Consider the following 26652-nt stretch of genomic DNA (forward strand, 5'->3'; position numbering starts at 1 on the left):
ACAAGATATCTGATATGTGTTCCTCCCACTTGGCGTCTGTCTCCCAGAGAGAGAGAGGGAGAGAGGGAGGGAGGGATATAGATAGATAGATAGATAGATAGATAGATAGATAGATAGATAGATAGGTAGGTAGGTAGGTAGGTAGGTAGGTAGGTAGGTAGGTAGGTAGAGTGTGTTGTGCGTGGTATGTATGTGTTCTTCCCACTTGGCCTCTGCCTGCCTCTTTCTGTCAGAGAGAGAGAGAGTGTGTGTTTTGCACGTGGTATGTATGTGCTTCACTTGGCCTTTGCCTGCCTCTCTCTGTCTCCCATTGGGATGTGTGTGTGTTTTCTGTCACCCATCGTGTGTGGTGTGTGTGGGGTCCACGATGTGTGGGTGTGCATGTGTTCCTCCCAGTTGGCCTCTTCCTGCCTCGTTCTTTCTGTCTCCCAACTGGATATATGTATATGTATACGTGTGTGTGTGTGTGTGTGTGTGTGTGTGTTTGCTCGCTCGCTCTGCCTCTCTCTGTTTCTGTCACCCATTGTTTGTATAGGTGTGTGTGTGCATGTGCGTTTCGCCTGCCTCTCTCTGTCTATCCTGGGGTTGGTCACGCAGTATGCATGGTCAGCGTGGCCTGCCTGTGCTCACTTACTCATCTGTTGAGAACACCTGCCCGTGGCCCCCCACACCCAGAGGACAAGCTCTCCAGCGTTTGCACTCACGTCTTGGGAGAAAGTCCACAGTACCCGCGGCCAGCGTGCGACGTGGCGTGGCGGGTGCAGTGGTCACTGTAGGTCGGTAAGCCGTGCGTACACGCATGCCACACTGACCCTGGATCAATGTCCCTGCTCTCTCTGCTCCTCCCCTCCTGTCTTCGCTCTTCCTGGATCCGGGTGAGCGAAGCTGGGGGCCCAGAGTTGGAGCCTGGCTGGACCCCTGGGCCGCTGTAATTGCTTCAGGATGTCTAGGAGCGTTTGGAAAGTCTGAGCAAATTCTGGGCATGGGAAGGAGCTGGGGCGAAGCCCTGCTCTGAGGTCCAGATGTGCTTTACGTCTTTGTGTGCGTGGGACAGGGATTGGAACTGGCCCTTCGAGGGATCTTGCTGTGGCCTTTATTTCCAGCTGTGGCTACTGTGTCTGTGAGATGGCTCTGTGACTGAGACCCCTTTTCTGCTGTGAGGACCCCTGCATCCAGGCTCCAGGCTCCCTTTACCCCTGAACATCAGCACCGGGGGCCTGAACTCTCCCTTCTTTGCCCTCTGAGCCGGTGGCTTTGTCACTTCATAGTTGGGCGCGTCAACGATTGGTCTCATCTATAAAATGGGAAGAAGAGTCTCTTTCTCTCCCAGGGTTTCTGCAAAGGTTTACGTGAATTAAGATTTATGAGTGGCTTTGAAGCAAGAATTGGCAGATGACAGCCACAAGCCAAATTGGCCCCAGCCTGGATTGTGTGTGTGTGTGTGTGTGTCTCTCTCTCCCCCCCCAAACTGGAACAAGTCTTTCTTCAATCTTTCTGTTTTTTATTGTCATCTTTAACGAAAGTTTACAGAAAAGTTGGATTTGCATTCATTCATTGTTGGTACATTTTCCTCCCAGCCCCCACCAGTTCACTTTAAATATAAAAATATTCATTCACTGTTTCATCATTTCCTCCTTTCCCCCATCCCTCCCCAGTCCACTTTGCCATGTACCCTAACCCATTTCTAATGACATTTTTTATTACCTTTTTTTAAATTTATTTAAATGAAAAGTTTACAGAGACTTAGGGGTTTCCAGTCATTCATTGTTGCACTTTTCTCCCTGCCCATGCCCTCCCCCAAATTCACTCTTCTCCTTGAAAAGAAAAAGTCAGACTCTTTCATTGTTATGCAGTCCCTTCCCCCAAGTCCACTCCACTGTACAGCCTTCACTCTGGACTCCTGACATGACAAGAATACCCTATCATATGTCCCTTTTAAACACTTCTCTCCCTCATCTGTTACAATGCAGTATACATCATTCCTCCCCTCCTTCTTTGTCTTCCCTCAACCCTGATGCCAGTCCTGTTTTACAACAGTGGCCCAGTGCAATATTTGTCCTTTTGTGACTGAGATATTTCACTCAGCACAATGTCCTCCAGGGTCGCCCATTTTGCATAATATTTCATGTTGTTATTAAGTGTCGTCGAGTTGTTGGCGACTCATAGTGACTCTATGAACGAAGTCCTGGACACTTTCTGTATAACTTTCGTCCTTTCTCCAGGTTCATAGGGTTTCCAGAGGCAAGCTGTTGTGGCAGTGGATGCCACTCCTGCTTCCAAAATATTTCATGAGTTCCTTGTTTTTCAGGGCTGCATAGTATTCCACTGTGTGAATATACCAGAGCTTCTCCATCCATTTATTTGTTGATGGGCACTTGGGTTGTGTCCAGCTCTTTGCTATTGTGAACAAGGCAGCAATAAACATGGGTGTGCATTCTAGTGACATTTTTGGGGGACACGTCCCACCCATTTGTTTTCTCTGCTAATTTCAGGAGTCCTTAAGAGAATCTGGTCTGAAAAAACAACGTATTCAAATTTTGTAAAAACTAGTATAATTTTTTTTTAAAGAGCTCTGGTTGCGTCCTCTGGGTGACAGCTAAGCCCCAAGTGATGCCTCTGGTGGTTCAAATCCACCAGCGGTGCCGAGGGAGAAGGGTGAGCACTGACCTCTACGGGCTTGGGAACCCAGCGCAGGGTCAGCTGTGAGTCAGTTCTGACTTGAGGGCCTTGAGATGCGTGCGTCAGACATGGGGCTGCTAAGAGAACGGGCGGTGGTTTGAATTCACCAGCTGCTCGGGGAAAATGATGGAGCCTCCTTCAGGAAAACGTTACAGCCTTGGAAACACTGCCGTTGTTGTTGTACGCTGTCGAGTCGACTGATTCGTAACGATCCTGTGAGCTGCAGATCTGAGCGTGCCCGATCCTGTGCCCACCTCCTCCTCCTCATCTCTGACATACTTGAGCCTGCGGGTACAGTCTCTGTGCCAGACCATCTTGTGGGGGTCTTCCTCAGAGCCTCGGCCATCCCCAGCATGATGTCCTTCTCCGAGGACCCCAAGTCAACGCGTGAAAGCATCACCATCCCTGCCTCCAAGGAGCCCCCCTAGGTGCACTTACTTCCTCTCGGATAGGCTGACTTGTCCTCTTGACCGTCCGGGGGACACTCAGGTCTCTTCTCCAGTACCACAGCTCAGAGGCACCCATCTTTTTAAAAAAATTTTTTTGTTATTATTATTAATTTTAATGAAAATTTACAGAGATTTTGGATTTCCATTCATTCATTGTTGCACTTTTCTCCCCGCCCACCCCTCTCCTCCAGTTTGCTCTTTGAAAAGTAAAAGAAAAATTCTTTCGTTGTTATATGATCCCTCCCTCCCAAGTCCACTCCACTATGCAGCCTTCGTTCTGGGTTCCTGTCATGACAATAATACCTGATCATGTATCTGTTTAAATAGTTTCCTCCCTCATCTGTTTCAGTACAGTATACATAATTTATCCCATATGTCTAAGTCTACCCCCAACCCTGATGTCAGTCTGGTTTTACAATAGTGACACTATGCAGTATTTGTCCTTTTGTGTCTGAAATGTTTCACGCAGCATGTGTTCCAGGGTCACCCATTTTGAATAGTATTTCATGAGTTCCTTGTTTTTATTTTTTTAAAATTAATTTTAATGAATATTTACAGAGATTTTGGATTTCCATTCATTCATTATGGCATTTTTCTCCCCCCCCCTTCTTCTCTTTGAAAAGTAAAATTCTTTCATTGGTATACAATTCATTCTGGACTCTTGTCATAACAATAATACCCAATCATCTATCGCTTTTAAACAGTTCTTTCCTTCATCTGTTTCAATGCAGTATACATCATTTATCCCATCTTTCTCAGTCTCACCCCAACCCTGATGTATGTCAGTCCCATTCTATGGACTATGCCATATTAGTCCCTGTGTGACTGAGATATTTCACTCAGCATAATGTTCTCCAGGGTTACCTATTTTAGAGAATAATTCATGAGTTCCTCCTTTTTCAGTGCAGCATAGTATTCCGTTGTATGAACATACCACAGCTTTTCTATCCATTCATTTGTTGATGGGCTCTTAGGTTGTTTCCACCTCTTTGCTCTTGTGAGCAAAGCCGCGATAAACATGGGTGTGCAGAGGCACCCATTCTTCTGTCATCGTTAAGGCAGCATCGGCTTTTGGAAGCTGGAGGGTCCACGCGATCAGGCTGGACTCCGTGGCAGGGGGCCGGCTTTGGTTTGCGTGGTGCGTAGATGAAGCGTTGGGCCGCTGGCCTCCCCACTGAGAACGAGGAGGCAGCCGCCCGGTGATGATCACAGTCTAGAGACTCCTGTGAGGTGATTCTCTGTCCTCCAGGGTCTTTGTGAGACGGAAGCAGCTGGAAGGAGTGAGCTTGTGGGGGCCTGATTCGTTGCTGCAGGGGTAGAATTGAATGATAGTGACAGAGACGGGCCAGCAAACTGGATGTGTTTACCATCTGTCCTTTTCAGACACTTTGCCCACCCCTGGCCCTAAGCCTCCGAGGTGTCAGTTTTTCCATCTGTAAAATGGGAATGTGATAGACCCCTGATGGTGGCATGAGGACCCCAGCAATGGAAGATGGATTGGTAATAATGGGGATTCCCCCAGCCTACAGGGCTGAAGGGTCTCTGAGATGGCTTGAGGGGTATCTGTCTTAACTTCTGGCTTGTCCCTGGGGTGAAGGGGTGTTCCCCAAGACAGCATGTTGGGCCACGTGGGACAGTTGGGGTTGTTTTCTGGTTCCCCAAGGGGTCCTGAATGTTCTCCCTGCAGCTTTCCCCATGTCTCAGATGGACACGGTGAGACCAGGAGGCAAGGCCAGCGGGAGGCCCTCAGTCCCCACTGGGCTGTGAGGACTGACACAGCCTGGTGTGGCCTCTGCCCATCCTGGGGGGCTGTGAGGGCACCTGGCCGCCCTCGGCCACAGTTGTCCCAGGGAATAATGTGGCCTGTGTCCTGCGGGTGGCAGCTGCGTGGGGGCTGGGAGGCGGCAGCCTGGCGCTCCTCCCGGACGCCTCCAGCAGCAGCTGCCGGCCTGGCCCACCGGATGGCTCCTGGTGGGGGCTCGGGTTACGCACACGCTGCCAGGCCTGGCTATCGGGCAGGGCAGTGACAGCCCACGTTTATTGAGCGCTTACAGTATGCTGGATGGGCTCGGAGCCCGCGCTGCGATGTCTTAACTCTTCAACCTTGTTGGGGCCTGAGGGTGGGGACTGGGACTCTCCCCATTGTATGGATGAGGAAACTGAGGCAGGGAGCTGGTGAGCCCAGGCAGACCCTGCCCCAGAGTGAACACTGGCGGGGAGCACGGTGATTTTGCGGCCGCCCCACTCTGGTTGCCTGGTGGCCTTGTGGGGAGGGAGGAGGCCGTGCATGGCCGAAGTGAGGGCGTTTTCCATCCTGACTGCGCCAGGCAGACCTAACCTTCAGGGAAGGAAGAAGCAGACAAAGACCCGTAGATGAAAAGCCAGACACCTTGGTGCTGTGCTGTCGATTCTGGTGCACAGCCGCCCTGCAGGACATAGGCCTCGAGGCTGTGCCCTTTCTGGAAGCAGACAGCCCCATCTTTCTCCATCCGTCTGTCTAGTGGATTCGATCCGTCAGCCTGTAGGTTCACCACCACATTCTTGACCTCCGGCACCACCTTGTGGCGTGCGCTGTCAGGTGCCGTGGAGCTGGCCCTGGCTCCCGTGTCTCCTGTGCCGTCTGGTGAAGCCCTGTCCTGCCCGTGCCCGCCGCACCGGCCTGACCCGCTGTCTTAGCCGCTGTGCCAGGCTGTCTCGGTCAGCACTTTCCTCTCCGTCGCTCTCCTGAGATTTGCTTGTTTGGGTTGAGAATCATAAGTGCTTACGGAGGCCTTGGTGCGGGCGAGGCCCTGGGGGCATAAGCTGTGGGGTTCTGGGGGAGTTTGGTGTGGTGCAGGGGACAGAGGTGGACCAGAGGGCCAGGAGAGAGCTGTGCTGTGGGAAGGGAAGTGAGGGGAGGCCGAGACCCCAATCTTGGAGGATGCATATCTGGTCTGTGATGAACTGTAGGGTGACAGACGGAGCTTACAGCTGGAAGGATGGACACCAGGATGTGGCCTCTGTGTTATGGGGACCTGTAGTCAGGCCAGGAATTAGGGTTACATCTGGTGGGTGTGTTCCTGATAGGGGTGTGCCTGGTGGGGGCTTATAAAGGGGGAGGTGTACCCAGTGGTGGGTCCCTCTGGGTGAGGCTGTGTCCAACAGGGCTGTATCCAGGTGTGGGCATGTACCTGGCTAGAGGTGCCCCCCGACTCAGTTACCCTGACCCTACCCCCACATCTGCTTCCCTTCTCCCGCAGGACCGCAGCCTGACAGGCAAGCTGGAGCCAGTGTCCCCGCCCAGCCCCCCGCACGCGGACCCCGAGCTGGAGCTGGTCCCCCCGCGGCTGTCCAAGGAGGAGCTCATTCAGAACATGGACCGCGTGGACCGCGAGATCACCATGGTGGAGCAGCAGATCTCCAAGCTCAAGAAGAAGCAGGTGTGCGCGGGCACGTGGCGGGTGGGGGCCAGGAGGGGACGCCGCCCAGTGCTGCACCGGCCCGCACACCTATAAATGGCATCAGCAGCCCTTTTCCCCGCCTCACACTGTGACCACCTGCCTGGGGCCTCACCCCGCGATTTGACCGAACCCGAGCTTTCCCGTCAGCCTCCTGCTCTGCTGCCTGCTTCCAGCCGGCCCCAGGCTCCTCCCTGGGAACCACTCATGCTTCTCACTCTCTGCTCACATGTCCCTTGCGGAGAGCCCCTCTCTGTACATTGATTCATCCTCTACCCGCACTCTGTCCCTAAAGCAAGACCAGGTCAAACCCACCGCTGACCCGTCCGAAACTCCACAGGGTGTCTGAGACTGTAATCTCTCTGGGGAGGAGACGGCCGTTCTCCTGGGGCCGCTGGTGGAATCACATCACTGACCTTTTGGTTAGCAACTCAACACGGCACTCGCCACGCCACCAGGCTCTTTTCTGTCCCAGGGATGGGGCACATGTAGCCAAAAGCAGCTGTCTGCGCGCGCGTGAATAGTTTTGTTGGCACATAGTCATACCCACTAGTTCCCCGTGCCACCGACGGCTGCTTTCTCTCTGTAACAGCCCAGGGGCCTGCAGAGGTCAGTGCATTTGGCCCCCACCCCTTTGCGGAGCCCGCGGGCCTCCCCTGCCTCCTGGCCCTGCCTCAGAGGGCCTCCTGCCCTGGATGCCACTATGCTAGGACCGAGGGGGCTCTCCAGTTAGGATAAGACAGGACCCCGTCTCCCCCTGACATCTGTGCCTGTCACATAGTAGGTACTCATGGAGAGCTCCCGCTGTGGGTGCATCTGAGCTAGTAGGGTCTCACCTGGCTCTGCCTCTCAGCAGGGTGGGCTCCCTGAATACCTGATAGCCTGTGAAGGAGGAACATTGAGGTGGGAGAAGGTGGGAGAAGGGAGGGCGTGGATTCCAAGAGGCCATGGGCTATTGCTAACAGCTGGACCTCCAGAACAATGTGACAGCTGGGCCTGGTCAGCGGTCAGCGACGCAGAGCTCGTAGTTTCCAAGATGGGTAGACATTGAGTGAAGAACTCTTTAGGGCCTGGCCTGGGGAACGCCGCTGACTCTGCAGGTCACATCTTCAAGTTCATGCCTCAGATCAGAAATCAGGTGGCTCGGGGGCGCCCCTTGATGGAGCTGTTTTTATTTTACGATTTCAACTCCACTTTGGCTCTTTTTTTAAAAAAAAAAAACCAAAACCCACAAAAAAACCCCATCAAACCAAAAAAACCCATGCTAAATTCATATAAAGGTAATTATTTTAAAAGTGAAGAGTTGAGTGCCATTTAGGACATTTCTGATGTTTAACAAACATCTCTGTCAAGTTCCAGAACATTTTCATCACCCCACAAAGAAACCCCGTTGCCCTGTCTTTCTCCTCCCAGCCCCTGGCTGCCCTCATCTGCTCTCTGGGTTTACCTGCCCTGGCTGTGCTGTGGTCATGGCTGGAGACCTCTGGGGTCGTGTCCGACTGGTTCCTCTCACGCAGCATCTTTGGTGACTCCCCGTGCTGACCACCATGGACACCTCCGTCCTCTGACTGCAGAACTCTCCATTGTGTGGGGTGGCACATTCGATGTGGCCCCCCATTTCTCCCATGGGCTCTCCCTCTTTGCAGTGTAGTGCTCCATTCTGTGGAGTTAGCCCGTTAGGGGTGCCCCCTTGCCGTTGCTGGACGTCCGGGCGGGCTCTCTCTGAAAGGCGCTGCTTCTCACAGGCCCAGGTTTTACTCTCAGAGCCTCTTGGTGGTTGTGCCTGGGTTCGTGCCAGAGCCAAGTGGCTGGGTCAGGCGGTGGTTGTGCGTCCTGCGATTTGAGGACCTCCCAGCCTCCCTTCACCTCCAGCAGCACCGTTTCTCATTCCTCTTTCCCGCCCGCGGTGCACGAGGGCCCCAGCATTTCCATCTCCCCGTCAGCTGCTTTCTGGGTTTCTTGATAATAACCTTCCCGGTTGGCTAGAAATGGTATCTCGTGGCTGTTCTAATCTGCATCAGATATACCAGTATCTTACCAAAGCCCCTGCTGGAGTCAGGCCTTTCTCTTTTTTACTTTTAATATACTTTGCATTCAGTGGAGCAGGGGTGGCCTAGTAGGTAAGGAGTTGTGCTGCCAACCCAGAGGCAGGTGGTACGAATCCGTCAGCGTCTCCAAGGGAGTAAGATGGTCAGTCTTGCTCTGTGTGTGATTTAGAATCTCTGAAAACCCACTGGAGGGGCAGCTGGGGTCAATTTCAGCCTGACAGTGAGGAACACACATTAACACTTGCCGGGGAATTTATATGGCCTTCCGTGTTCTCTTTCATAGCCACCCTGTGGGGGGAAGAACTGTTGCATAGAGTTTATGAGGCTGGGCTTCTTCAGAGAAGTGTCATTCCCCACCCCCACCCCACAGAGTCGCTGGTGGCCCTGAACTGCCAGTCTTTTGGTTAGCAGTGAGTGCTTTAACTCCCACACCACTGAGGCTGGGAGATGGAATCTCTTTGATGGCAGTTAAATATTTTTTTTAATTTGGGGGGGGTTCCCTCCATAACAACTTCTGTATTAGTTCCTTGGTGACCTTGGTTACATTCTTTGTGTTGTCATTCTGGTGGCCTTCTTTCAGTTAATCTAGCCTCCCCGCATCCTTACATTCTCGGCTCTGATTTAAAGGAATTGTGGACTCATCCATCTCCAGTGGGTGGTTTCTTAAAGGAGCCACAGACCTTATGGGCAAACCCGGGGTTGTTTGAACCTGCAGTCCTCAAGGTAGTTTGAAGAGTATTTTAGGACAGTCTCGAGGAGTCTCCCAGTCTCACTCAGTCCAGTGAGTTTCCTTTTTATTTTCAGGAATTTGAGCTTCTGGTCAACATTTTCCTCCCATTCTTTGAGTGTCCTGCAGTGGCCAGAGCAGTCAGGAGTGCAATCTGTGCACCCATCTAATCTAGATCCTGGGCTCTCGGCTGGAGGAAGTGGCTGTGGCATTTCCTCCACTTCTTAGAGCAGCCTTGTGTGTGTGGGGGGGCACCCTGACCCCTCTATTTTGCAGAGGGAGACATTGAAGTCTAGAGGGGTACGGTGTCTTCCCGAGGCTGTGTAGGTGGCAAGTAAGAGCTTGAAGGATGAAGACCCTAGGTGATGCAAGCCATTAAGGTTGGCAGTTGCAGTCCACCAGAGATGGGCCTTGAAAAGCCACAGATGCCCCGTGGAGCTTGCTGTTGGCCGGTCACAGCACTGTGGCCCATGTGGCCTCGGGGTGGTGGGCTTTCTCATTCTGCCTTTGTTGTTGATTGCCTTTGAGTCGAGTACGACTCATAGCGACCCTCTGAACAAAAGGCCTGAAGCCCCTCTACAACTGTCGACATTTACCAAAGTTCTTAGAGTTTCTGGAGGCATGTCGTTTAGGAAGTGGAGGCCACTCCTGCTTCCAAACCTGTCATAGTATGTTAGTGTTGTTATGTGCCATTGTGTCACCTGTGATGTGTAGCGGCCCCATGTACAGCAGCTCTGAACCCTTCCCTATCCCGAGCCAGTCTCACTAACTCCTATATACCAACTCACATTGCCCCAGTTACCCTATCAATCCATCTCATCCGGGGTCTTCCTCTTCAGTGCTGTCCATCCACCCTTCCCAGCTTGATGTCCTTCTCCAAGGACAGATCTCTCCTGGCCACATGCCCAAAATAAGTGAGACAGAGCTTCAAAATCCTCGCCTCCAAGGAGAGACTTGACTTCACCCTCTCCCAGACAGACCTATTTGTTGTCTTGGCGGTTCATGGTATGTTCGAGACTCTTCTCCAGCACCATGACTCAAAAGCATCTATTAGGAATTCCTTTTCTGTGGTGCCCAAGAGAGGGCCACCCTCACTGAGGGAGAATCCCACACACATGCTTCCAGTCTGTACTTTGGGGTTCGCAAGTGTTTTGCCAGGAAGCCTCGTGGTGCAGTGGTTAGATGCTTTGCTTCTAACTGGAAGAAAGCTGGTGTTTCAAGCCCATTTGGTCACTTGGTGGGAAGAGGACTTGCCGGTGCTGGGGAACCCACCTGGGAAACCCCGGGGGACGCTGGGCTCTCATCTGTGTGGCCTCCTGAGTCCAGATGTGTCGGACATGACGGTGTTTTCCGAAAGCTGCCAGCAGGGGTCTCTGTGGGACTGTGGCAGAGCTGCTAACCCAGCTGGGCTTCCCAGGGGCCTGGCCTCGGGTCCACAGTGCCCGAACCTGGGTCCCGTGTCAACTGCACACAGCATTGTGAGGGGGCGGACCCTGTTGGGGTGTGGATGTGGGTACTGATGCCCCTACTCGGCCCTGGGCTGGACTCTTAACATTGCTGGTCTTTCGCTTTCTTCATGGTGTGAAACAGTCATTGCCTTTAGGGGTGATCCGCCACAGAGGGTCTAGAGAGGGGGGTCCTGTGTCACACACAGAGGGTCTGAGAGAGGGGAGCCCCGTGTCACAGAGGGTCTAGAGTGTCACAGAGGGTCTACAGAGAGGGGGGCCCTGTGTCACACACAGAGGGTCTGCAGGAGGGGGGCCCCGTGTCACACACAGAGGGTCTGAGAGAGGGGAGCCCCGTGTCACAGAGGGTCTGGAGTGTCACAGAGGGTCTACAGAGAGGGGGGTCCTTTGTCACACACAGAGGGTCTGAGAGAGGGGGGCCCCATTGTCACACACAGAGGGTCTAGAGTGTCACAGAGGGTCTGCAGGAGGGGGGCCCTGTGTCACACACAGAGGGTCTGAGAGAAGGGGGCCCCATTGTCACACACACAGGGTCTAGAGTGTCACAGAGGGTCTGCGGGAGGGGGGCCCCGTGTCACACACAGAGGGTCTAGAGTGTCACAGAGGTTCTACAGAGAGGGAAGCCCTGTGTCACACACACAGGGTCTGAGAGGGGAGCCCCGTGTCACACACAGAGGGTCTAGAGTGTCACAGAGGGTCTGCGGGAGGGGGGCCCCGTGTCAGCCACAGAGGGTCTGCAGGAGGGGAGCCCCGTGTCACACACAGAGGGTCTGCAGGAGAGGGGCCCCGTGTCACACACAGAGGGTCTGCAGGAGGGGGGCCCCGTGTCACACACAGAGGGTCTTAGAGAGGGGAGCCCCGTGTGAGGACCTGCCCGCTGGCCTCTGGTCAGGGCTCATTCACAGTGACAGCGTGGAACTGCCCACCAGACTTCCCGGGTTCACTTGTTAGGTGTTGTTGAACTGACCCTGAACAGATCTGAACCTCCTGCCCCATTCTCACCACCTCTTCGTCTTGCTCTGAAGGTCTTCCTCCTAACACCTGTCCTATAGAAAAAGGACTTTTTAATTGCCCCCATTTTCCAGGTGAGGCAAAGTGAGGCTCAGAGAAAGTTAGCAACCTCCTGTAGACGAAGGAGGTTTCTAACCTGGTCCCTGAGTCTGCACGGTCCTGAGTGCGATGATGGTGTGTAATATCTGTGGCTGGGTTTAGCAGGCCCTGTTTGACTGTGCCTGCATTAACTCGTCTCCTCGGGACCACATCTAGAGAGGTGGTGATTGGCCCCATTTCACAGAGGAGGAGACTGAGGCTCTGCTTCTGTTCACTTCGCTGGAAGTGAGGCCAGGCAGGCTTTGAACCAGGGAAGGCTTGGCCCCGGAGGCTCGAGTCGGCTGCTGGTGGGGGCCCTTCCCCGAGGGAGCAGGGGTTGCTGCTCCAGGACTCCCCGGGCTGAGTCAGAGGAAATGGTTAGTAGCTTGACTTCCTGTGCATGGCCACTGTGAGGGGGCCGCCCGAGCTGTGCCCCGTGGGGGGCCTGCCTTCCGCCCTGCTCACCGATCACGCCCTCTCCACCCACAGCAACAGCTGGAGGAGGAGGCCGCCAAGCCGCCCGAGCCCGAGAAGCCCGTGTCGCCTCCGCCCATCGAATCCAAGCATCGCAGCCTGGTGCAGATCATCTACGACGAGAACCGGGTAAGCTGCCAGCCAGCCTCTCCTGCCACCCTGCTCTGACCGCTTACAGGCTGTGGGGTCCCCTCAACGGGCGCGCTTCCCACTCTGGGCCTCCGTGTTCTCATCTACGAAATGGCACCTGAGCAACCCTCCTGCCCCGGACTCATTTATAAATGAGTGGCTGGTGTTCAGTGGGCCTGGGGTGCACTGAGCCCTGGCTGAGGGGCGGTGCTGTGAGTCCTAGGAGGTCTGAGCCCAGTAGATGGCTTGGGGAGGAACATTTAGGCTCAGAAGGAAGTCCAGTGATGGAGAAGATGCATTTCCCTCAGTAACGGGAAATGAGCCCTTTTCTCTGCCAGGCAGTGGACAGTCCTTTGCACGGCCGTCCTGGGAGGGCGAATGGGGCAGCTGCTTCCATTTGTCACGTCAAAACAGATGGAACTGAAGCCCAGACAATTCGAGTTCTTGTCCAGAGTCGCATAGCCCAGAGAGGGTACACCTGGGATTTGCAACAGGATCCCTTCAGTGCCAGCCTGCTTTGACATCCCAGCAGGGCCTTTCCTGGGGCCAGATACCACATGAGGCTTGATGCAGGCTTGGGGCCTAGAGGCCTGGGAGGGGCAGCTGCTGGGGGCCTGGAGGAGTTTGGTTTTGGAGGGGCTCAACAGCCCTGAGTTAGAGCTTGGTGTCTGGTAGGGCTCTAGGCTCCTGAGTTCCAGGTCCTGCCACTGTGTGTGAACTCAGTTCCATGTTCATCACTCAGATGAGTGCAGGGTGTGTGGGTGATGAGTGTCCTCTCTGAGGGGTCAGAACACAGCTCTTGTCTGATGTGACACAGTGAAGTGTGGCAGACAGGGACCACTCTTCTCTCGACCTCTCGTTCCGTGCTCCTGCGTGGGGTCCCTGGGCTGCTCCCTGCTGCTGGCTCAGTCTCAAGAGTCAGGTGCAGCTGATGTCTCCTCGTCTGTGATTGCTGCTCTCCTGTCCCCAGGGCCTACCTGCGCCGAGCTGCTTGTCAGCCGTTTGGCTAGTCCTCCGCCTCATGCAGCAGCAATAGGATGCAGGGTGAGCCTGAGGCAGTAGGACTTGGGGGCCAGGCATCCATTCCCACTCAGAGCCACACTTGTGACACTTAGTGCTGTAAATCAGAGTCCCCATGGGCTGCCCTGACCTCGGGCAGAGGGGGCTCGGGCCCCACATCCACCACCACAGTCCCCCACCCTGACACTTCCCTGTGACCTCGAGTGGTTTTAGTCACCTGCTGTGACCCACACTCCTCTCCTGTTCACTCATGGTGACCTAGCACCCATCTTGCATGGTTGGTGGGGCGAGGAGCAGTGGATTCAGTATGGGGCTGCCAACCACAAGGCTGGCAGTTCAAGCCCACCCATTGCTCTAAGGGAGACAGACACGGCTGTCTAGCTGTAAAGGTCATAGTCTCGGAGCTCCTGTCGGACACGTCTGCTCTGTCCTCCTGGGTCACTGTGGGTCGGAGCTCACCCATTTCTGGTGGATCTCCGTGGGGCTGTTTTGACCTGTAAAGTGAGGGTCTCTTGTCCCCATGGCCACGTTCTCCGGGGCACTGTCGTTCTGTCTAGAACAGCCCGGCTCCTTGGCCTCCGCAGTCCCTCTCTGTCCCAGTTACTATCCTCACCTGGGGCTCTCAGCTGGATGGTCTGTCAGGCCACTGGTTCGGGGCTTCTGGTGAGTGGGGCAGAGAGTTGCTTGGATGGCAGCCCAGATGCAGGGTGCAGACCCCATTGTTCTTCCTCTGCCTTGGGGCCCCTGAGGCTGTGGAGTCAGCGTACCTGTGGTGGGGGCTCGTGGGGCGCTGTAACTGTCAAAAGCTTTCTCAGGAAGTGTCTGGCAGTTAGCTCTCCTGGATACAAGAGACAGAAACCGAGTCTAAGAAAGAGTTCATCATGGGGCCCTGTGACGAGAAGTCAGTGCTGGCGCTTGCTTCAGGTGTGGGTGGATCGAGGGGCTCATGTGACGGCATCTGACTCACCTCTCACCGACTAGGGGCCAGAAGCAGATAGGAAGTCTCTTTCCTAGTGGCCTTGGCCACACTTCCAGGGCTAACCCTCATTGGCTGGCTGGAGTCACATGTTCATTTTTGAGTGATCCCCAAGGTCAGGGGCATCTGCTCTGACTCCTGCCCGGCCTCGGAGAAATCGGAGTTCCCACTTCAATAAAATGAACACTGCACCACAAAGCAAGTCGTACCAATTTTCGCTGTTTGCCAGTGCACGTAACATTAGCTTTACCCTGAGCTGGAGTCTGTGAGGGATGCCACAGCCCTGGAGGGAAAAAAAATCAGAAATATTTAGAGAATGAGCAGAATGCGGTCATTCACAGGAAGTGAGCCCGTACTGTTGGAAAGACAGCACTGACCGACACGCTTGACGCAGGGTTGCCACCGGCCTTCAGTTTGTAAAAAGCCCAGCGTCTGTGCGGTGCAGTTAGGTGGAACGTGGTGAAATGAGTTTGCACGCTGGGGAGGCTGGGCCTCTTACCTCTGTCTGAGGTGGGGCCCCCCGTCTCCCGGCCCCCCAGCGATGGAGCCTAAGAAATGCTTCTCCTGAGGAGAGATTGGGGTGTGCCACACATACACCCTCCCTGCCTGCCTGGACGTGGCCCACCCCCTCAGCCCCGGCCTTCACGCCTGCCCGGAGGAGACTGAGGCCTCACAGCGGGTTGAACCTGGTTCCTGAGGGTGAGAGCTGGCCCGGCCTGGCCACTCAGGTCACCTCATCCTCACTTACCCTTTCCGTCAGCAGCCGTCGGCCTCGTTGTGTGAGGCAGCGGTCATACCGTCAGTACGTTCACTCAGTTGCTGGGCAGCTGAACCGTTGCTCCGGCCCTGGCCCTCGAACGTGGAACCTCGACCTCACCTGCCCTCTGGTGGCTCTGGGGTTGGACACCCCGTTGTCGGCTCCCTGGCCGACTCCTCACTCAGCCCCGCCCCGAGCGCCTCCTTGCTGGCCCTCCTGTGCCCAGGGTGCCTCAGGGCCTTTGCACTGCCTCTCCCTCCAGCGGGGTGCCTTCCCGGACCTCACACTGCCCCGCTCACTGCCGGACCCTCCGTCAGTGCTGAGGACCCTTGCTGCGGCCAGCACGTCCCCACGGGGGCCGACCGCGTCCTGCCCGCTTACCCTGCTCCCTGGAGTGGAGGTTGCCTTCGGGCAGTGGGAACGGGAGGATGGGTCCCTGTGGTGGCGCTGGAAGGACCCTGAGGTTGGAGGCCAGGTAGGCAGGAGGTCCCCCACCCTGTCCACCTCTGGCAGCAGCTGCAGGCACTTCCTGCTCCTGCTGGATCAACAGGGTCGATTTTAATCTGCCCTCCTTCCCTGTGGCCGGCCCTGTGCAGCGATGCAGCGGCCTCTCAGAACCGCTCTGGGCCACAGCTCCCCAGGGGCGGGCTGGACGGGGTCCGGTGCATCAGGGGAGGTCATCGTCCCCACCGGGCGGGCCCAGGAGGCAGCTCATCTCGGACCACACCAGTGACCTCCCTCCCGGGGCTGCCCGTGTGGGCGGGGCAGGCAGGGGTGTGGACGGAGGTGGGAAAACGCTGAGGGGGAAGCAGTTGCTGACCCTGGAAAGGAAGGCATCCCATCCCCGGGGGTCCTGGCCCAGCAGAGCCCACGAGAGGGAGGTCACAGGTCTGTTGATCTCATGGGATGCATGTGGGAGGCTAGGACTTGCCTGTCCTACCCCTCTGGATCTCAGTGAGACGGACACCCAGAGGGCCCTGCAGTGAGCGTGCCAGCAACGAGGAATTGGGGCAGTCAAGGGAGGCTTCCTGGAGGAGGCAGTACTTGCATTCAAGTGCACAGTGGGTACTGTTGCGGATGTGAGGGATCAAGGGCAGACTTCTGGGATACCTTTGGGAGACTCGGTGGAAGCAGTGGTCTCTACCTGCTTGTGTGGCAAGGTGGTCGGCAGGTGAGACCCTAGCCCAGGCATGGATTTAACCATTCAGGTCCTGACGCTTAGATAAACCAGCCCACCTAGAGACACACTGTCAGCCGTTACTGTAGACAGGAGACATCCGGGCCCCAGGGCGCCTGTCTCTGGGACCTGCTGCCCCACACCCATCAGGAGTTGGGGTTTTTCAGAACGGCTGTAAGGAAATCCGTCACAGGAATCCCAAAGCCGGCCTCACCCCACCTGTCAGTCATCACATGACATGAAGTGACAGCTGGACCCAGTGGGCCCAGGGGACAGACCAGCACAGTCAGACTGCTTCCCAGAATCACCGGTCAGCTCCGAGGGGCTCAGTGGGAGCGATACTGGGGCCTTTGGGGCTCCCAGGGTGAGGGTGGGGTGCTGCCCCTGTGCTGCAGAGAACAAAGCGTGACCAGAGCTGGCCGTGGAAGAGCTTGAACAGGGTCCTAGAGGCCAGATACAGACCGAGGGCTGGTCAGTGCATGAGGCTCTGGACCTCCCGCCACAGAAGACGAGAGGCTCTGTGTGTGTGTGTGTGTATGTGTGTGTGTTGACACGTGTGACCACGTGTGTGCACCTGTGTATGGCTGTGCACCCATGCGTGTGAGGGAACCCTCTCTGTACGTGTGTTCACATGTGTGCTGTGTCCTGTGGGTCTCTGTGGTGTCCTGCATTGAGTACACGTATGGTTCTGTGTGGGTCATCTGCTGGTCTTCCTGGGATCCAGACATGTGGCTGTGGGCGTGGGCGCGCGTGCGTGCACACGTGTGTGTGTTTGTGTGTGTGTGTGTGTTCACCAGTGACTGGGAGCTAGCGTGGAGGGCACACATAGGTGGTGTTGGACACTTTCTCTTCCCTGGCCTGGTCCTCTGAGCTCCTGGGTCTAGAGACCCTCATGAGTGCTGTCTTCCCCCCCCCTTTTTATTATTTTTGTGTGTGTGTACCATCAAATTGGATTTGACTGGTACAGGAGGAGATTGCCCCTCCTTCTCCAGCAGAGCGTCTGGTGGATTCAAATCACGTACCCCTGGGATTTCAGGGCAGCTTCCTGCCACCAGGCCACCGGAGCTCCCCAGGGGTGCTGTCTTTTAAGTGGGACTCCACCCGACCCTGTGGCCCTCAGCTGCCTGCCTGAGCCCCCCGAGTGAGACTTGGTGACCTCTGGCCCTGTGTGTAACAGCAGGTCCTGTCCTGCCCCCCATCCATCAGCCTGGGTTCTGGACTGGTCCATAGGGAGTTGACCTAGGGGACCTCCGGGGATGGCTCTCCTTTGGGCACTGACCCCCACTTCTGTAGAACTGGGCCCCTGGTGACCAGCTGCAGTGTGACCTCGTCTCCCCCTCTGCCCTTGGGGAGGGGTATTCTGAGTGCCCCAGCCAGTGGTTCCCTCCAGTGAGAATGCCCCCACTAGGGCTGGGCAGCAGTCACACCACCAGCCTGCCCCCCCCACGGCCCTCGTCGTGCGCTGGACACTGGCTTTAGCGGATCTCAAGTTTACTTCTTAACCACAGCGTGTGAAGTGGGACAGTCCCTCGCCCTGTGTCCCTGACAGGGTCCTGAGATTTGTGGGGAGGAGACTGGCCTGAGTCCAGTCAGCGGATTTGAACCCAGGCCTCAGAGCAGCGTGCTGTGTGACTCTCCGGTGTCTCAGTGTCTTGAGACCAGCTCACAGCAGGACAGGTCTCCTGGACATCGTGTCGGCTGTCCTTTTGGAAGCTGACCATGTCATCAAAGGCCCCAGGGGAGAGTGGGGTGCCGAGGGGGCATGTGGGGCAGGCCTGACGGGCAGCAGGGCTCTTGTAGCAGATGTGTCTGTGAAGAACTGGCCGTGAGGGCCAGGAGGGGGGGACCCGCTACTCGAGGGGATGTCTTTCAGCCCCTTGTTCAGGGCACCTGTGCTCCTGAGACAGACAGGATGCCAACAAAGCCGGGACCCACCTGCGGTCATCTGGCACAGACGACTTCTTCTTCATCTTTTTTTTCCAATTTTTCTACTACTTTACAAAATTCAAATAATACAAATTTGAACAAATTCTTTCCATTTCCCTCACCCCCCAACCCATCAAACTGTACAACCCAATGATTAATCCCCTCTTCCCCCTGCACATCCACATCCCTCTGCTTCCAGCCTCTCCCACCCCTCCTGGATCCTTGTACTCATTCTACAGTAACAGCTTTATACAATATTTACCATCATGGGACTGAGTTAGTTCACTCAGCATAATGCTCTCCAGTCCCTCCCAATTTAGGTAATAATTTACAGAGTTCTTGCTCCCGTGTGGCACAGACGTCTTGAACCAGCACCCTGTGCCCAAGGCCTGGACCTGCATCTTTGGTCTGGCATGCCAGGGAAGGCTTAGCTGGGAGAAAAGTCCCGTGTGATCTGCTTTTCTGGTCACCCAGCCCCTGCAGTCTTGCCTTCACAAGTTCAGCCTCGTCCTTTTATCAGAAGGGGTCAGGGCAGGTCCTTATACGCATGTACCACAAACTCCTATACATCCCTCAGAACCCAGCCTCTGTCACCCACCTGCTACCGGAGACTCGTGCCGCCTTCCACACACGTACCTGTTTTCTGCCAGAGCAGGCAAAGCTGCTGTTGGTGCTTCTGTGTCCCATTGCCTCGTCTGTCTCGTGAGGCTCCCTCTTGTGTCTCGCAGGCGGGGTGTGTGTGAACTGACGATGAGAGGGGCTGTATGCTCAGTGCTCAGTTCATAGAGTGCTGTAATGACTAAGATGGTCCTCGATGGGGGGCCCCAGCTATACCCTGAAGCTGCTGGTCTCGGGGCGTGGGTTATGTGAAGGGTCTGGGGGCATGCCTGCTAGTCTTGGGGTTTGGACTTCGTGTGGACACAAAGGGCCTGGCTGGTGGTCTTGAGGGGCTTGGAGCTTGGGCTCTGGAGGGCATGACTGGAGGGCTCTGGAGCTCAGTGTTTGGGCTCTGTGTAGGGCCTGGGGGCATGGCTGGTGGTCTGGAGGGCTTGGGGTTTGGGCTCTGTAGGCCCCGAGGGCATGGCTCTCAGTTGTGGGCAGGCTAGGCCCTTGTTCTGGGCCGAGCTTGTTCTTGATGCCAGCGTAAACCCACCAACATAACCCTGTCATCGAAGTGAGGTCTGTCTGAAGTAGGAGAGGGGGGCTGGTCTCCGACAACCAGGAAACACCTTGGGAGGGCCTGGGGTGTTAGGACAGCTGGGGGACAGTTTTATCCCAGCCCCTCGACCTCCCAGAAAGACTCCCCAAGCCCTCCATGTCTGGGGGTACAGCTCTTCCTGCATTGTAGGGGAACTTGCCTCTCCTGGGGCACCACTCTGTCAGAGCCCTTTTCAATACACGCCTAGCAGAGCCTCCTGGCCCTCAAGCTCCCCCACAAAGCATCGAGTTAGAGCCTTTCCTGCCCCTTTGTCTGCCCTCTGCAGCCTCCCACCCCCAGCCTCTGACAGGTCCTGGTGGTCCCAGGCGGGGGCTGTGTGGCACAATGCCCCCTTCATGGTGCCGGGCGGGGGCCTGAGTTCCAGGCTGGGCTGGTGCCACATTGCTCTGCGTTTCTAATAAGGCCTGTTGTGCATGGGGTGGGGGTGGGGGCCAGGGCAGCCCAGCACCCCGGAGTGGACCCTCTGCCGCCCTCCCTGGCATGCACCCTCACTGATTCTGAGCATTGTGAACAACCCAGTGGCTTCTCTGCCCAGGCGGGCATTTCAGGCCGTAGGCTGGCCGGAGCTCTGGCCGGGTCATCGCTCCCGGGGGCGAGAACGGGCTCCCAGAGCACATGGTGTGTGCGGTTACCAAGGGGCAGCTCGGCCGGGAGGACCCCTGGGGACCGGGACCAGGACTGGGCCACTGCCCTCTGTCCAGGAAGCCTCTGCTTATAATGTGTTCTGTGTTTTGTTTTTCCCTTCTTGCCGCCGCCCCACAGAAGAAGGCAGAAGCGGCACATCGGATTCTGGAAGGCCTGGGGCCCCAGGTAGAGCTGGTGAGTTGGGGTGCATGGTGGGAAGCTGTGGGGGTTGCCGAGGTTTTGAGGAGGCGGGAAGGGCGGCAGGTGGGCGTTAGGAGGAAGGAAGAAGCTGCGTATTGCCAGTTGGTGCCCAGTGTGGCCCATGGCAGCAGGAAACGCACCCCGATAAAGGGGGCTGGGCGGACGGGGCTGTGCGGATAGCAAGGTCAGTGAACGAGGATGGAGTTTTCAAACGCCCTGGCCGAGGTCCGCAGTCCCGCCAGCGAGGCCAGGCCCACTCACTCCCTGCAGTCCAGCCCATGTGCTTCAGCTCCGCCCTCTTAGCTTGTGCCTCAGTCTGTGTGTCTGTAAAATGGGCTTGACGACAGCACTTCTCATATGGGGTTGTACCTGAGACTGACCATATTTATGAGACCTGGGCTGGGCCCACAGTGAGTGCTGTGTGCTGGCCGCTGTTGTCTCTGGTGTCCCTGTCACTTGGTGGACAAGGGGCTGCTGTGGCCTGCGTGAGCCGAGGAGCAGACCCGGCCTCTTTTTCTTTCTGGTGGAGATGCCTGCAGACTCTCTTTCTGGTGGTTCTGGAGTACTTCCTCCCGGCGGGTGGGTGACAGCAGGATATATATGGGATTAAGTTAGGATGTTAAGGAAATAATATTGAGAGGTGGGCTAAATTGGGATTTAGTGCAGCCTCTGGCCTGAATAAGGCCTGGTGTAGGCTAAGCACAGGGTTTCAAACCAAGAAGTTGGCAGTTCGAGCCCACCGACGGCTCCACGGGAGTAAGGTGAGATGTTCTCCTCCTCAGTGACCCCAGCTGTGGAAGTCCTGTCAGGTGGTCCTCCGCGGTCACTGTGGGCTGGAATCGCGTCCCCAGCAGGAGTCTGACTTGTGGGATGATGGGGAAGCCGTGCCCCAGTGCTCTTGCAGTCTTGGGGTTCTCCCCAGAGCCTGTCTTCTCGGGCCACTCAGGAATAGTGGGCATGAGCTGGCCCCTGCCTCCCGAATCTTGCAGGGCAGGGCCAGATGGACACTGGCAGGAGACTCCCAGGGCTCGTGAGCAGGGCCCAGTGGGCAGTGGAACTAGCCTGGCCTTCGCTGGTGCTTCCTCGGGGCTCTGTGCACGCGATCCCAGCCTGGAGTTCCTCCTCCCCTGCTGGGCACGACTCCCGGGAAGTCACACGCTTCTATGATTTTATAAATGATTTTCCTGGGCTCGCGTTCACGTCCTGTACGATGGAGGCATTTAAGGGGCACAGGTCTCCCGGGTCACAGATTGTGCCCCTGTCAACACAGCTGCAAACGTGTTCTCACCTCGTGGAGGAAGCCCGTGGCCCGTGCCTGTCCCTCCCCTCTGTCCTGCTCCCCCAGCCCCTGGGAACCGGGAATGTCTTCGCGGTCTCTGCCTGCCCTGCCTCACTGTTCTGGCGTGTGTACGTGGGAGCACATGCCTCAGAGATGTGCCCATGGGTGTGCACCTGGAGAAGATACCTGTGCAGCGGAGGTGTGCGCGTTTCGGTGTGCACCTGGAGATAGGTGTCGTGAGTGGACACCAGTGAGGGGCATACTTGGGGTGTGCCCCTGGGCGTACCTGGGAAAGTTATGTGTGTTAACTGCCCATTTAGTGCTGGGGCTCTGCCCGTCTTATATTCCCACTATCAGGCGATTTTTTTTTTGCCTCAGTTTCTCCTTTTTGCAAATGGCTATGGTGGGATGAGGTGTGGTCCCAGCTGTTTGAGAATCTCTAGGCTTGGCTGGTCTCCTGGGATCTCAGCAGACCTGAGGTTCTCAAAGGTGAGCGAGTGGAGAGGACTAGGGCTTCTGGAGTCCCTAGGCTGGACATCTGAGGAGGGGGTCCTCTCCAGTGTCTACACCTCTGGGTCAAGGCTGGTGACTTTAGGCCGATGTCTGGAGTTGGGTGAGCTGCAGGGTGGCCCCAGAATCCTCAAGAAGCAGAAGGCCCTTTGCTTTGTGGGGCCCACACCACAGGTGTTTTCTGCAGAGGACAGGGCTCTGGACCATATAGTCAGGCCTGCAGATGAGTACTGACCGCTTGCTCTGTGCAGGCTGGCCCTTGGTCAGAGGTGTCCTCCAAGTGGGAGAAGACAGGGACGGACACACACACACACACACACACACACACTCTCTCTCTCTCTCTCTCTCACTCTCACTCTCTCTCTCTCTCCCCCTCCCTCCCTCCCCCCCCCCCCTCTCTCTCTCTCTCACTCTCTCTCTCTCTCTCTCTCCCCCTCCCTCCCTCCCTGCCCACCCCCACGCCCTGTCCGGTACACACACACACACTCTCACTCTCTCTCCTTCTCTTTCCCTCTCTCTCTTCCCCCCCTTCTCTCTCTCTCCCTCTCTCTCTCTCCCCCTCTCTCCCTCTCCCTCTTCCCCCCTCTCCCCCTCTCTTCCCCTGCCCACCCCCACTGCCTGCCCTGTCAGGTTCCAGGCCTCCCTGGGGTGAAGGGACCAGGCATGCGGGGGAGGGTGTGTGCGGCCCTGGCCTCCGCTTCGAGTCGCTTGCTTCCTTCCTGTGTCGAGTTATTTTCAGAGCCAGTGTCACCAGAGGGTTGAGGGCTGGGTGACATGTCATCTGTCACCAGCTCAGCCCCACCTGGGACGCTGCCTCCTCTCAGTCACCCTGCCAGCTGGCCTGAAGCCAGGCTTGAAGGGCCCCCCACTTTCTCCCCGAGACCTCCCCTCCCACTCTGAGTCATACTGAGATCTCTTCCTGCCCAGGGCTTGGCGCGCTCAAATGCCGCTGTCTCTGTGCCACCTCAGAGTCCCTGTGCCCCTGGAGGGGGCGGGGGTGGGAAGATGAGATACAGACCTGGAGATGCCAGGGGCGGCCCACGGGGACCCGTCAGCCACGGGGACCCGTCAGCCTGGGCCATTCACAGTCTGGAGGAGGGACATCTCAGAAGCTAGGCGCCTCTGGTGAGGGAGTGAACGATGGGAGCCCTGAGGGCAGGCCTGCCCGGGGTGTGAGGTGGACATCTCCTGGGATGGAAGGAGCCACCAGCCAGCCCCTCTGTGGGGAGATGGAGGAACGGCAGGGGTCCTGGGGGGCAGGTGGGCACAGGAGTCACCGGCCGGCCGGTCTTTGGGGAGATTGAGGGGAACGGCAGGGGTCCTGTGGCCCCTCAAGAGGACACCAGTCCATAGGCTTTCCATAAAAACTGTGTCAAGTTAGCTGTTGCCATGGTAACAACAGGCCGCCCCTTGTCACACTGGACCCTGAGGTTAACCCTCTGTCTGCCTCCTGGGCACAGCCCCTGTTCAGAGGTGACAACCCCCCGTGTGGCTTCATGGCTCCGTGCCTCTGGGCCTCCGGGCCCTTTCCTTGAGCTTTTCCTGAGGAGAGCTGACTGTGGTCTTCTTGTCTGTGTGTGTGTGTGGGGTGTGGGTGTGTGTGTGTGTGTGTGTGTGTGTGTGTGTGTGTAATGACACGTCAGCCTCTTCTGGTCACCAGGCCCTGAGCACGCGGCTGGCTGTCCTCTCTAGAAACGAGCATCTGAAGGAGCAGAGCCTGGCTTTGTGAGCTCCACAGTCAGGAGTCCTGGGTGGCTGCCCTGTCCTGCATGTCCTGCACCAGCTGTCCAGAGGAGGAACCCAGGCCCAGTGTCTGTGTCACACGGGCCAGGGAGGGAGGAGCCAGTGTTTAAATCAGGGCCATCAGTTCCTGGAAGCAGACCGAGCACGCCGTGCCCACCACTGCCTGGCGTGTCGTTTACCACCAGTAGTGAGTCATGGGTGAAGCCCAGGGTCAGCACGGGACAGGGGGCAGGCATCTCGGCGGGGCCTCTCGGCGTTTTGGAGACAAGGATTCTCAGCCTTCCTTCCGCTGAAGAGCCTGAGCCTGTCACTCACCCCCAGGAAGTTCTGCAGTGAGTCTGACTGCGGGTTCTCTAGCTGCACCTCTCACCCAACCCCCGCCCCGTTCCAGCCCCCAGGGTGCAGGTGGGAACGTGCCCTCTCTGTGTTGGCCTGAGCATCTTGCAGGCAGCCGGGCCTGGTGTGGAAGGTAAGGGCCATGCCAATCCATGGGGACCCCTCTGTTACCCAGGGGAGTAGCTTGGAGCTGGACTCTCCCAAGGCAGTGGTGAATTACCACAGAGTGGTCTGGGCCCTCTCCTTCCTAGGAGACAGCTGGGGTCTGTGACCACCCAGGGGCTGGCCCTCCCCTGGCAGCAGGCGTGACCAGGGTGTTGGTGGGCCTGTGCCCACTGCCTCCCCGGAAGTCTCCCCCACCTACCGGTTTTGCCTGATCGGAGTGTACCTGGCCGCCTACCACTGTCACCCCTGGCCGCCCTCGGAACCTTCTGCCACCTGTGTGGGCGAGTGGTGGATATGCATGCATGCACACACATACCCCCATGGGTGAGGGTGCGCCCCAGCTCCGGGGCTGGGCCTCAGAGAGGGGCTTCTGCCTCACGGCCCTTGCTCCCCCCCCCTCGCGGAACCCCTCTGCCGTGACTCAGCCCTGACTCCAATGAGTGCAGGGCAGAGCACAAACCCCCTGGGTTTCCAAGGCTCTGGTCTTCATGGCCTCTTTCCTCCCGAGAAGCGTCAGCTGGGTTTGAACCACTGACTTTGGGTTCGTAGTGCTCTAACAAGGTACTCCCAGGGCCCCTGCACAGAGGGTACCTACAGTGTGTCTAAGGACTCTGAGTGGGACAAGCCAGGCGTGATTAAGGGGCAGAAGGAAAGACTGAGGTGTCACAGGGCGTGATTGTGGGTGGAGTGAGAAGAACTGGGGTCACAGGGGCTCCCCCATCTATAGGAAGGCTTGGTAAGCTTGTCGCGAGGAATCTGCCCAGGTCAGTGGTTCAGTGGCAGGAGGTGACATTTCAGAGTTGGCTGGGCTGCCCCCCTGGTGTCTTTGATTGCCCAGAGGTCGCTGGGCCAGGACCACCCCGGTGCCTCCCCACCTCTGGCAGGACAGGTCTCTGGACAGGAGCAGGGCCACAAGAGGACGCATTCGCTCTGCCCTTTAGCCGGCTCAGGGCTGTGGTGCTGGGAGTCACTAGAATAGAGAGCTGAGACTGAAGCCGGTCCACCGATGGTGACAGTGATACCAGCAAAGTGCAGGCATGTCAGCCGGCCAGGCCTGACCCCGTTTAACAACTGAGCACACAGACACAGTGACTTCCCTCACCTGCCCAGACACACACGCAGCCCCGGGCACGGCGCAGGTGCCAGCAGGGAGAACGAGGCATCTGACACTCGAGCCACGGTGGGTGCTCACTGGTGCCTGGGTCCCGACCTCCAGGCTCTGGGCTCTGCCGACGGTGCCCAGAGGTTTCTGGTCCTTGCTGGCGTGGACAGTCACTTGTGGACAGCCAGCCACTGTCCCCTGACGAACACGTCCACGAGTGTCTGTATGAGTATTGGGGGTCAGAGGGACATGCCCAGCCTGTCTTTCACAGAGTTGACATGTGCTCTGAGTGGACGGCCCCAGTGCTGCGCGTGCGTGTCCCCCGGCCACCTCGTCCTCACCTTATTAGAGTCAGGAACACACCCAGCCTGTCTTTCACAGAGTTGACATGTGCTCTGAGTGGACGGCCCCGGTGCTGCGTGTGCGTGTCCACCAGGCCTCCTCATCCTCACCCGCACTTGGCATTGCTTGCTTTGCTGGTGCTGGCCCGGTTGGTGGGTGTGGAGGGCCGTGTGTTGCTGGTTTGGACGTGGGTCTTTCTTCCGCGCTCGGTGATTATTGCTGCCCTGGGGACGCCAGGTCATGTGACTCGTCCCAGGGTGCCATCGGGCCGGACTTCCCGAGTGACCTGCAGCGGTGTGATGTCCTCGCCGTGGCACCTGCCGCCGGCCGAGCTGCGTTTCATTCTCATCAGCCAGCGGCGGGTCACTCACACCAGTACTTCGCCTGGGATGCAGGCGCCGGACCCTGGAGCAGCATGGCCCCCTTGCCGACGGCCCCTCTGACCCGTTCCTTTTCCTTCCTTTCCAGCCTCTGTACAACCAGCCCTCTGACACCCGGCAGTATCATGAGAACATCAAAATGTGAGTGCCCGGGGCTCGGGACGGGGCAGGGAGCAGGGCAGGGCTTGGCTGGCGCGAGTGCCCTCGGCTCTGGTGGTCAGGGAGAACCGGGAGCGCTGGCTCTCCTCCCTGGGGTTCTGGGTACTTGTAGGTTCTGAGTGAATCATCGTTTTCTGTCCCAATCATGACGGGGGGGGAAGGGACAGAGGGTGTGGAATTCAGTGAGATGTGGCCAGGATGGTGTCTGAGCAGGCCAGGGAGAAGGGCAGCCAGCCTG

The 26652-nt window shown here is 57.1% G+C and overlaps 1 protein-coding gene across 1 annotated transcript in view; it reads left to right on the top strand.

Moving 5' to 3' along the window:
- The window catches only part of NCOR2 (nuclear receptor corepressor 2), a 120889-nt gene that overhangs the window by 7778 nt on the left and 86459 nt on the right, over positions 1-26652 (top strand). Inside the window, exons 4-7 of the mRNA XM_006894688.1 lie at positions 6368-6547; positions 12385-12498; positions 20336-20392; positions 26344-26396. Coding sequence (XP_006894750.1) covers positions 6368-6547; positions 12385-12498; positions 20336-20392; positions 26344-26396 — 404 coding nt within the window. The remainder of the gene's footprint in view (positions 1-6367; positions 6548-12384; positions 12499-20335; positions 20393-26343; positions 26397-26652) is intronic.

This window comes from Elephantulus edwardii, unplaced genomic scaffold, assembly GCF_000299155.1.
Source record: "Elephantulus edwardii isolate Elephantulus edwardi_28Jun2011 unplaced genomic scaffold, EleEdw1.0 scaffold00148, whole genome shotgun sequence".
In the NCBI taxonomy this organism is placed as follows: Eukaryota; Metazoa; Chordata; class Mammalia; order Macroscelidea; family Macroscelididae; genus Elephantulus; species Elephantulus edwardii.